This window comes from Bos indicus x Bos taurus, chromosome 5 (genome assembly GCF_003369695.1).
Source record: "Bos indicus x Bos taurus breed Angus x Brahman F1 hybrid chromosome 5, Bos_hybrid_MaternalHap_v2.0, whole genome shotgun sequence".
Classification (NCBI taxonomy): domain Eukaryota; kingdom Metazoa; phylum Chordata; class Mammalia; order Artiodactyla; family Bovidae; genus Bos; species Bos indicus x Bos taurus.
In genome coordinates, this window is record NC_040080.1 from 59,123,186 (window position 1) to 59,135,723 (window position 12,538).

Sequence of the window (12,538 nt, forward strand, 5' to 3'; positions counted from 1 at the left end):
AAATTTGAGAAAATATTAATAGTCAGCTTGGACTAAGAGACATCAAATATGATTCAGCATGAGAAAGCCTGAAAAACTGGCAACACCCCCTCCCCACCAAAAAAAAAAAAACCAGTGCTCCCATGACATTTAGAAAAATTCACTGTCTGGAACACAAGTCTTAGAAACTTTCTATGATGTCATTTCTATAAGTCATTCATATATATATATAAATTGCCAACTGTCTAATGTACTAACATCTGACAGAGGAATTAAGTCTTAAAGGATCGCTGAACCATTATCTCTTACAAAAAATGAATGTGACGAGCTGCTGGATAAACCAAGACTATTAGAAACAAACAGAAGGGACATAGGAGTAAAGTAGTTCTCAGGCAAAGCCCTAGAGTTTAAGCTAATGCAATATATCCACAGAAACCTCAAAATACAGGTATTTATATAAAAGAGCTCCTTCTATACAAAGAGTTCTTTTGTATAGATAACTCCTATCGCTAAACCTAATATTGCTTTAAATGTGACCAAGTTTTTAGGGTCTCTACCATGAACTCTATATAGACACTTTAATATGGAAAAAGAAAAAGACATTTCAGGTAGTTAATGACCCTATATTACATTCCTATCTGTACCACAGTAGACAAGACACTTACATATTGGATTGAAAATGAAATTCATACCCAAAGAATACCAAATTAATGTGGTTGAATTTAACCTTTCGTTTTATTGTCTTCTAGTAAGAGAGTCCAGAGAAGGCAATGGCACCCCACTCCAGTACTTTTGCCTAGAAAATCCCATGGACGGAGGAGCCTGGTAGGCTGCATGCAGTCAGTCCATGGGGTCGCTAGAGTCGGACACGACTGAGCGACTTCACTTTCACTTTTCATCTTCACGCATTGGAGAAGGAAATGGCAACCTACTCCAGTGTTCTTGCCTGGAGAATCCCAGGGACAGGGGAGCCTGGTGAGCTACCATATATGGGGTTGCACAGAGTCAGACACGACTGAAGTGACTTAGCAGTAGCAGTAAGAGAGTCACGCACTAGGGTCACAAATTTTAAATTCCTGTAACTTTTTCATCTGTGATCACTGTCAACTTATCCTTTACAAGTTAAATAATGGGAGTTTTCAACTTAACACTCAAACATCAGAAGTTTATGTTCTTACTTGGAGTTGAGGATCCATTGCCTGGAGGTTCATTTATTAACTGGGCTTCAATTTCTTTTTCTGGCTTTTCAAATTTCTCAGGGCTTCTTGTTTGGTTAGATGATGGAGAGGCATTTAGATTTCCAGTTTCAGCACCGGAGATCAACTTTGCAAACTTCACATTTAAAATAAATAATTAATATATAAATTCTGGTTTTATCCAAAGGACCTACTGTAAAGCACATGGAACTCTGTTCAATGTTATGTGGCAGCCTGGATGGGAGGGGAGTTTGGGCGAGAATGGATATACGTATATGCACAGCTGTTCACCTAAAACTATCACAACACTGTTAATTAGCTATACCCCAATACAAAAGTTAAAAAATTCTGGTTTTATCCATACTACCCATATAATTTGTATCTACTTTTCTCTATTTTTCCCCAGTAAATAGGGTCAGAAAAAGGAAGAACAGAAAGGAATCTTGAAGGAGAAAAGAAAATGTTGCTAGGGCCATGGCAAAATAATTAACTTTACTAATCAAAAACAATTTTGATGATTTTGATGATGACAAGGAAAAGCTTATTTACTAAGAATCTGCTGTTGAATATCATTTAAGATGGCAATCACAGGCCAAAAAGTAAATAAAAAATAAATCCCCAAACTCTCATGTGATAACTAGTCAGGAATATTTGAAAAATAAGTCAAAGGATTTTCATATTTCTTAAATATCTTTTCAATACCATTCTAAAAGATAAATATGAAAACAGACATACTAAACAACAGATTCTACTAGATTACAGCAGAAGGTAATATGATGAATCACATTCTCAGCACCGTCAATTTGCTCTAAGACTTAGGGTAAAAGCATCAACTTGGTGCTTTGTGCTGCAATGGAAATACATTCTAAAAGAATTCAGGGATAAAATATTCTTACAGACAGTTAAATCAAGTATCTTGTCTTAGGGAAAAAACAGTGTAAGATTATACCTGCTGTTACCTCCAACATATCCAAAGACAGATTTCAAAAGTGTTCTTCAGTTTTTAGCATGTGACATCAAGACTTAAGAATATTTTCCACCTAGTAAGTGCACAGCACTGTCAATAATTAGGACATATCCAGTGGCAGCTGCCTGCTTTCTAGTGATGAGATGCATTATACTTGCTAGTAATAAACACACGCAGTGAGTTCAATATCATTTACAGGCAGATACCTGCTTGAAGGAGTCTTTAGATTCCTGTTTTCCCAGATACATTTTCTTAGATTCAGCTGTCAGATCATGATTTTCATTTTCTTCTTTCCCAGGAGACCCCATAAAGACATTAAGAGGACTAGAATGCAATACTGAAGTGCTTGAAACTACTGGATTTTTTCTTGGAGGAAACACTGAGTTCAACTGTGGTAGAAAGTCAAGGCCTGAAAAAGAAGAAAAAAGCCAGCACTTACATGGACTGTCCCCCAGTCTTGCATATTTAAGAAAAGCACTTAACATAATAGATATGTTAATATAGTAGGAAGACATGGGATCTGGATTCAGAAGACAAGTTCACTTGTCAGCTTTACCCCTCACTTCATTTGAGTTTTTGGGGTAAGAGTTGTAAAACTGTTTGTGACTGTTTAAGTGATCTATAAGTATGAATGATGATATCCACTGCCCTAAATGATGAGGTATAAAAGAGAAACTGTATGTGAAGATATGCCAAAAACTGCAAAGCATGATGACTGTTTTAGTCAATAAAAATGTTTGATAAAACTGTCAATTTGGTATGTATCTGTGGTGGATCTTGGTAAACAGTCTCTAAGATGGCTCCTCAAGATCCCTGCCTCCTCCCAAGGATCCACAGCCTCATATAATCACCTCCCTTAGAATGTGGGTTGGACCTAGGAACTTGCTTCCAAAAAAGAGCACATAGCAAAAGTAGTGGACCTCACTTCAAACATACTGTGGCTTCCATCTTTAAAAAAAAATATTTTATTTATCTACTTTGGGCTGTGCTGGGTCTTCATTACTGCACACGTGCTTCTCACCACAGTGGCTTCTCGTGTTGAGGCGTACAGATAGGCCCTAAGGCATGGGCTTCAGGAGTTGTGGTGCACGGGCTTAGATGCTCTGCGGTATGTGCAATCTTCTTGGACCAGGGATCAAACCTTTGTCCCCTGCATTGGCAGGCAGATTCTTAACCACTGGACCACTAGGGAAGTCCTTTAGCGTCCATCCTGAGTGCTCTCTCCATCTCACAACAGCTCTGAGTGAAGTCAGCTGCTATGCTGTCAGCTGCCCACATGAGTAAGGACTGGTATCTTTAACCAACAGCCACATGAATGAATTTGGAAGCAGATCCTTGCCCAGTCATACCCTGAGATGACTGTAGTCCTGTTGACACCCTAGTTAAAGCATCATGAGATACCTGATGCCAAAGGCATCTAGCTAAGCCATGCTTGGATTCTTAATCCACAATTATATGATATAAATATTCTTTTAAGCTTCAAAATGTTGGGGTAATTTGTTACACAGACGTAGATAACACAAAATCACTTTTAACATTGATAAAAAATACTTCTCAACGGTTCTTACCATCTCCTTTGCCGATGGACTCATCACCTCCTTTGCTAACTACAGCATCTATAATAAAATTAGAAAATAAAATTTAAAAAATGCAAAAGAAGCCACAACAATTGAGGTTTCCTATCCGTTCCCTAAAGAGTTCAGAGACTAATGATTTTATGAAGAAAAATCTAAATGAAGGTACAGCTAGTACTCCTAAAAATTCTCTTTTCACTCTTTTACCTTCATGCATAGTAGCAAATATGAAAAGATAATTCTATGATATAGAGTCATTTAATGAGACAACAAGGTATACTAGAAAAAGCACTGGAGAAGGTTCCAAAGACCTGTCATCCAGGTCTACCTGTACCACTTAACAGTTTTGTGACCTTGGACAAGACTTTAATACAATTATGCTTCAGTTTCTGTACCTATATAATGAGGATAATGTCCCGACCACCTCAGAAAACTGTTTTAAGGATCAACTGAAATAATGTAAAAATATTTTGCAAACAACACAATGTTAATTAAAAATATAAGGTTTTATCAATATCTTTTCAATGACAGAATATGTTTAAGAATATTTCATTATTCATTTATCAAGTAACAACCAAAAACTGCTTATCTCAATTTTAATAGATTAACATAAAAATGGGGAAAGGTCATTTAAAAATTCCCCAGAAATTCAAATGGTCAATGAATTATCATACATGATTATCACATGAGTAGGACTCTCATCCATATCTCCATTCATTCATATCTCTGTCTGCATGTGTGTATTACATCTAGTAATCATACAACACACATTTTTAGAAGTTATTCATTTTTTCCTAATAAAAACAAAAGTATTATTTAAAAAATGAAGAAATTGAGGAAAAAAGATTAAGCCTTTTACCTAAGTAGTATTGACTCTTAGAGATTAAAATTCAAACCTCTTGACAGTGAAACCAGTACTATATTTAGTATCCACATTTTTTCTTATTAATATCAAACTCTAATAAATGGAAGGGCATATGGCTCAAATTCTAATCATATCTTCTTTAAACAGCAAAAGCAATTAAAAGGAAGTTTATATCCTGTACTTTACCATCAAACACCATTAAATAAGATTTATTTATAACTCAAACACTTCCAAAAAGCCCCTTTAATTAGAAAATTAAATTCAAATTAAAAATTACTCCAGCGATTCTCATAAACAAAGCTCCCCAATTGGGTACTAAACTCCAAAACCTTTCTGATCTCCAGCCCAAGCCACTTCTACCTGCTTTGCCCATATCTTTCCATGGGTGAATTTAACTCAGATGACCATTATATCTACTACTGCGGGCAGGAATCCCTCAGAAGAAATGGAGTAGCCATCATGGTCAACAAAAGAGTCCGAAATGTAGTACTTGGATGCAATCTCGAAAATGACAGAATGATCTCTGTTTGTTTCCAAGGCAGACCTTTCAATATCACAGTAATCCAAGTCTATGCCCCAACCAGTAACGCTGAAGAAGCTGAAGTTGAACGGTTCTATGAAGACCTACAAGACCTTTTAGAACTAACACCCAAAAAAGATGTCCTTTTCATTATAGGGGACTGGAATGCAAAAGTAGGAAGTCAAGAAACACCTGGAGTAACAGGCAAATTTGGCCATGTAATAAGCAATGAAGCAGGGCAAAGACTAATAGAGTTTTGCCAAGAAAATGCACTGGTCATAGCAAACACCCTCTTCCAACAACACAAGAGAAGACTCTACACATGGACATCACCAGATGGTCAACACTGAAATCAGATTGATTATATTCTTTGCAGCCAAAAATGGAGAAGTTATATACAGTCAACAAAAACAAGACCGGGAGCTGACTGTGGCTCCAATCATGAACTCCTTATTACCAAATCCAGACTTAAATTGAAGAAAGTAGGGAAAACCACTAGACCATTCAGGTATGACCTAAATCAAATCCCTTATGATTATACAGTGGAAGTGAAAAATAGATTTAAGGGACTAGATCTGATAGAGAGAGTGCCTGAAGAACTATGGAATGAGGTTCGTGACATTGTACAGGAGACAGGGATCAAGACCATCCCCATGGAAAAGAAATGCAAAAAAGCAAAATGGCTGTCTGGGGAGCCCTTACAAATAGCTGTGAAAAGGAGAAAAGTGAAAAGCAAAGGAGATAAGGAAAGATATAAGCATCTGAATGCAGACTTCCAAAGAATAGCAAGAAGAAATAAGAAAGCCTTCCTCAGCGATCAATGCAAAGAAATAGAGGAAAACAACAGAATGGGAAAGACTAGGGATCTCTTCAAGAAAATTAGAGATACCAAGGGAACATTTCATGCAAAGATGGGCTTGATAAAGGACAGAAATGGTATGGACCTAAGAGAAGCAGAAGATATTAAGAAGAGGTGGCAAGAATACACAGAAGAACTGTACAAAAAAGATCTTCATGAACCAGATAATCAAGATGGTGTGATCACTGACCTAAAGCCAGACATCCTGGAATGTGAAGTCAAGTGGGCCTTAGAAAGCATCACTATGAACAAAGCTAGTGGAGGTGATGGAATTCCAGTTGAGCTATTTCAAATCCTGAAAGATGATGCTGTGAAAGTGCTGCACTCAATATGCCAGCAAATTTGGAAAACTCCACAGTGGCCACACAACTGGAAAAGGTCAGCTTTCATTCCAATCCCAAAGAAAGGCAATGCCAAAGAATGCTCAAACTACCACACAATTGCACTCATCTCACATGTTAGTAAAGTAATGCTTAAAATTCTCCAAGCCAGGCTTCAGCAATACGTGAACCGTAAACTTCCTGACGTTCAAGCTGGTTTTAGAAAAGGCAGAAGAACTAGAGATCAAATTGCCAACATCTGCTGGATCATGGAAAAAGCAAGAGAGTTCCAGAAAAACATCTATTTATGCTTTATTGATTATGCCAAAGCCTTTGACTGTGTGGATCACACCAGACTGTGGAAAATTCTGAAAGAGATGGGAATACCAGAACACCTGACCTGCCTCTTGAGAAATCTGCAGGTCAGGAAGCAACATTAGAACTGGACATGGAACAACAGACTGGTTCCAAATAGGAAAAGGAGTACGTCAAGGCTGTATACTGTCACCCTGCTTATTTAACTTATATGCAGAGTACATCATGAGAAACGCTGGACTGGAAGAAACACAAACTGGAATTAAGATTGCCGGGAGAAATATCAATAACCTCAGATATGCAGATGACACCACCCTTATGGGAGAAAGTGAAGAGGAACTCAAAAGCCTCTTGATGAACGTGAAGGAGGAGAGTGAAAAAATTGGCTTAAAGCTCAACATTCAGAAAACGAAGATCATGGCATCTGGTCCCATCACTTCATGGGAAATAGATGGGGAAACAGTGGAAACAGTATCAGACTTTATTTTGGGGGGCTCCAAAATCACTGCAAATGGTGACTGTAGCCATGAAATTAAAAGACACTTACTCCTTGGAAGGAAAGTTATGACCAACCTAGATAGCATATTCAAAAGTAGAGACATTACTTTGCCAATGAAGGTCCGTCTAGTCAAGGCTATGGTTTTTCTTGTAGTCATGTATGGATGTGAGAGTTGGACTGTGAAGAAGGCTGAGCGCCAAAGAATTGATGCTTTTGAACTGTGGTATTGGAGAAGACTCTTGAGAGTCCCTTGGACTGCACGGAGATCCAACCAGTCCATTCTGAAGGAGATCAGCCCTGGGATTTCTTTGGAAGGAATGATGCTGAAGCTGAAACTCCAATACTTTGGCTACCTCATGCGAAGAGTTGACTCCTTAGAAAAGACTCTGATGCTGGGAGGAATTGGGGGTAGGAGGAAAAGGGGACGACAGAGGATGAGATGGCTGGATGGCATCACTGACTTGACGGACGTGAGTCTGAGTGAACTCCAGGAGTTGGTGATGGACAGGGAGGCCTGGCGTGCTGCAATCCATGGGGTCGCAAAGAGTCAGTCACGACTCAGCGATTGAACTGAACTGAACCCCTCAACTATGCAGTATGACCTCTCATCATTTTGAAATAAAGGAATCCTTCTTCTTTTATTAGATAGAAGTAGGAATTTGGGCAATTTAAGGAGTCATTTTCAAGCCAGGGTAAGGCAGAAGACACGTGAAGAAAATTTTGAAAGACAATTTTAAAGTAAAAAATTAAATTTTATAAGATCATGAGTTCAGTTCAGTTCAGTTCAGTTGCTCAGTCGTGTCCGACTCTTTGCGACCCCATGAATTGCAGCACGCCAGGCCTCCCTGTCCATCACTGACTCCCGTATTCACCCAAACTCATGTCCATTGAGTCGGTGATACCATCCAGCCATCTCATCCTCTGTCGTCCCTTCTCCTCCTGCCCCCAATCCCTCCCAGCATCAGAGTCTTTTCCAATGAGTCAACTCTTCACATGAGGTGGCCAAAGTACTGGAGTTTCAGCTTTAGCATCTTTCCTTCCAAAGAAATCCCAGGACTGATCTCCTTCAGAATGGACTCTTGGATCTCCGTGCAGTCCAAGGGACTCACAAGAGTCTACTTCAACACCACAGTTCAAAAGCATCAATTCTTTGGTGCTCAGCTTTCTTCACAGTCCAACTCTTACATCCATACATGACCACTGGAAAAACCATAGCCTTGACTAGACGGACCTTTGTTGGCAAAGTAATGTCTCTGCTTTTCAGTATGCCATCCAGGTTGGTCATAACTTTCCTTCCAAGGAGTAAGCGTCTTTTAATTTCATGGCTGCAGTCACCATCCGCAGTGATCTTGGAGCCCAAAAAATAAAGTCTGACACTGTTTCCCCATCTATTTCCATGAAGTGATGGGACCAGATGCCATGATCTTCGTTTTCTCAATGTTGAGCTTTAAACCAACTTTTTCACTCTCCTCTTTCACTTTCATCAAGAGGCTTTTTAGTTCCTCTTCAAGATCATGAGTGGACATAATAAATTAAACACACTGATGCCTCTGACATTTAGATTCACTTCTGTTTTTCATTATTATAAATAAACTGTAAACACAAATCTCTGAGGGTTTCTCTGAATATCTTCTAAGGTAAATTTATAGAAATGGAATTAACAGGACGAAAAGTATGAATATTTATGTCTGCCAAATTATCCTCTGGAAATTTACCCCATACTGTTGATAAAACTGTTGTTAGTAGTGAGACTATCCCATTAAAGCAAACAGTATGAACATTAGCACCAAAAAAAGTACAGCCAAACCATGTGCCTAGTTCATAGAAAGTAAACAACAATGATACATAATGTTCCTGTTTAAAAACTGGCAAAGGTTTTTTTGTTTCATTTTTTAGGCTTATTTCTTTTTAATGGCAATGCGTACTAGTGATGTGGGGAGAGGAGAGAGGGAGTGAGTGGGTAAGTATGTATGTGTGTGTGTGAACACCTACTAGCTATGGAGAGTGAGTAAGAGTGTGTGTGTGTGTGTGTGTGTGTGTGTGTGTGTGTGTGTGTGTGTGTGTGTGTGTGTGTTGGGGGTACTTTCATACAGTTAGTGTAAAAGATGAGGCAATCTAACCCCCAGCCATATTTCTCCATGAAAACCCTTAATACCGGTTCCTAATAATCAAAGAAACATTTTTTTTATGTTAGGAAGATATTTTCTGCCTATCAAAATATCCAAGATTTGGGGCAGACTTTCTTAGAAATAAATACAAGTAAAAGAATGTCTGTGGAGGCAGAATGTCCTGGAAGAAACTTCAGTGGAAATTAAAAAGGCTAACTTGAGAGCGATTTGTTTGGTTCCCATGTGAAAACTATTAGCATATATTTTAGAAAGATGGCATTTGAAATCTCAGGGCAAAGGGAAAGATAACACCTCAGGGACTGAGAAAATCAGCAACTGTCATGAATAGCATAAGACTGAAGCTATTATCCACATCTTATAGCCAGAATAAAAACATTATGGCCCCCAGAGCAAGAGAACATGATCCTCTGATCTGAACAGACTTACCATCTCTGACAGGTGAGAACATGTCACCTAAACTACTTTTTCCAGAATCATCAAAGTTGGAGAAATCCTGGTTTTTCCCACTCTCTGCTTCCTTTGATAAAGTATCGGTGTTTATGCTTCGAGGCAGACCTTATAGAAATTGGATATAAAAATAAGTTATTATATTGAAATAAGTTTATCATGAGAAGCTAGGAACTAAAAACTGTCTTACCTATATCATTGGCAACACTAAAACTAAACAACAGCTCAGTTAACCATCATTTTCATGGAATGAAGGGCTCCTCAAAAGCAACTAACTTATTTATGTAACACCACTTTTTAAATCTATTTTGATAGCACTTTTCTAAATATTTTTTGTAGTTTTCTTATACAAAGTATACTGAGCACAGCTTACTTTTGTTAGTGACTCAGGATCATCTACAATGATTAAAAAATGTCTCTAAGGCATAAAGTACAGCACCAAACACACAGCAGTATTCAAATGATGTTGATTCCCTTTCCCAACTTACAGTGAATGATCTCTTCTTTTCCCTTCTTTATCTTTTTCTTCACTAACAGTGGGAACCTAACATTGCTCTTAGCATTACTGACCTTAAAGGCCTTCACTAATCTTAGGACAGCTTCCAGACAGGAAGGAAACCAGAATACCAAACTCATAAAGAACAGCACAGTAGACTACTAATAGAGACACGCAGCTATGCAGAGAGTGTGCTTTCTCTCTCAATATGACTTTAGGGCAGGGACGTTTTAAGAGGAATTCTGCAGGCTCAGTAACCTCTTGCTCATTTCTGGGTCAAGGATTGAGTTCTAGAGAATCAAGAACTTTGATGAAACCTTGGCACTTGAATCAGTAGCATATTTCTGTCCTTTGTTTTTAAAGGTGTTTTATTTGCCATCTTGGTCCCAAATGAAACCTGAAAAATCCTGGGATAAAAACAAAGATTTGCTCTGTTCAAAATATTAAAAAATGTCCAAGCCTGGCTAATGAAATAAACCTAACTAATAGTACACTCATAGAAAGTTAAAATATGACCAAACATTTTTATCACCATCACAAAAGGGTGTTTATACCAAGTGTACAAACGGTTAAACGGAGGAAATTTCCTCTCTTTTTTCTAGGTCCTTAACATATTTGAATGACTAACTCTAGCCTCTGGAACTTTATGAAACAGAAGCTTGGTATCATTTGAAAATAGTGTGAAAGTCTAATTTTTCACTTCTTAAATGGCTGTTTCCTACAGAAAAAGAGCACTAGCAAAAAGCCTGCAGAGGTTGTTTTCAATAACTAAATTAGGATGCCTTCAGTAGAAAGCCATATGAACTGTTTCAATTTTTAAATTTATTTTACATGATGCTTAAAGTAATAGTAACAATAATGATTGTAATGACAATATTAACAACATTATAATTTATTGGGTGCCTACATCCACCAGGCACTTTTGATACATTTTCTCCAATTTTCACAATAACTCTAAATGTTAAATATTATCTACGGAAGAGAAAAATGAGACTCCAACAAGTGGTTAAGAAAACTGCCCCCAAAAAAGAAAACTGCCTAGCATCATCCAGGTAGGAAGGTGACAGTTCTAAGACCGAAGCCTAATATATTCTCAATGCTTCAGAGGGGGGAGAAAAATGTATATCTGTGTGTGTGAGCTGAGAGAGGGAAGATGATGAAGCAAATGTGGCAGAGTTTACAAAATGGTGAATCTGCTGAAGGACATACCAGAGCCCAAGAGTTCTTTGCAGTGTTATTCAAACTTTTCTGTAAGTCTGTGATTATTTCAAAATAAAATTAATAAACACAAAGTTCTAACTCTTTGGGAGTACACAGTAAGCATTCATTTTGCCAGAAACTGCTAATCAGCCAAGAATTATCATTAAATAATGGCCCTGTAGACCTAAGTCTAGAACATCTAATTAGTGTTGCCATTGTTACATATAACCTTCCTTATGAAAAATTAAATGAAAGACACTGAGACTTCAGCAAGCTTGCAATAAATGACAGAATCTTTATTTTGTTTAATTTTTGAAAATTATGAATAAAATAGTAATTTTGAAAAATACCAGTTCTCATAATATAGTTAATGCAACATTTATTCTTTTAAAGAGACAGCAATAGTATTCATTCCTGCAAGTTCTTAAATAAGAAACCTATTATTTTTATATAATTTATAATGATTTTTATGTAAGGATGATACAGATATTCACAGATAATTTATAGTGAATATACTTACTATTTGTTTAAAAAAACTATTCTACACTATTAAGACTAACAAATTAAAGTTTTGCTTATACTTGGAAATAGTAAATTTTTTTATAGGAAACTGAAAAAGCACCAAACAAGCATTTGTGTTCAAGTTAAGTACTTATCCTGAAAATCAAAAAAGACATGAGTAGTTTCAATTCTGATAAAAGTACTTCGGCGACATACTGGTATATCATGCAGATTTTAAAAAATATGTTGAAAGTTGACAGTACAGCATAATTTCTTAAAATAAAAACAAAAAGGCTTTCAGGAATTTAGGGAATTATTTAATGTAGGTGAAGAGTATTTTCTACAAGTATGGGGAAGCTTATCATCACATTATACCTTTACAAAGTCTAAATGAACTCTTATTTAAGAACTGATAAGATTATCAGAATAGAAATTATTTAAAAATTACAACATTTTCATTCCCTTTTATTTAACAAATGACAAATTTACTGCTTAATATGTGCCAGGCACTATTCAGCACTTAAATATATTCATTTCACCACCTGATTTACTTTCCATTTTGAAATATGAAGTAAAAGAGCCATTAATAGCTTTTTTTTTTAAACTAAGAGATCAAATCATAATGAAACCATGAAAGTTTCATATTCTCTATTGATTCAGCTAAAGAATCT

The 12,538-nt window shown here is 36.9% G+C and overlaps 1 protein-coding gene across 2 annotated transcripts in view; it reads right to left on the minus strand.

Annotated features, from left to right (window-relative positions):
* NEDD1 (neural precursor cell expressed, developmentally down-regulated 1) overlaps positions 1 to 12,538 on the minus strand; it is a 52,314-nt gene that overhangs the window by 11,969 nt on the left and 27,807 nt on the right. For both annotated transcript variants that reach the window (XM_027542089.1, XM_027542088.1), the window contains exons 9-12: positions 9,650 to 9,778; positions 3,711 to 3,758; positions 2,349 to 2,551; positions 1,158 to 1,311 (exon numbers count right to left, since the gene is read on the minus strand). In XM_027542089.1, the coding sequence (XP_027397890.1) occupies positions 1,158 to 1,311; positions 2,349 to 2,551; positions 3,711 to 3,758; positions 9,650 to 9,778 (534 nt within the window). The remainder of the gene's footprint in view (positions 1 to 1,157; positions 1,312 to 2,348; positions 2,552 to 3,710; positions 3,759 to 9,649; positions 9,779 to 12,538) is intronic.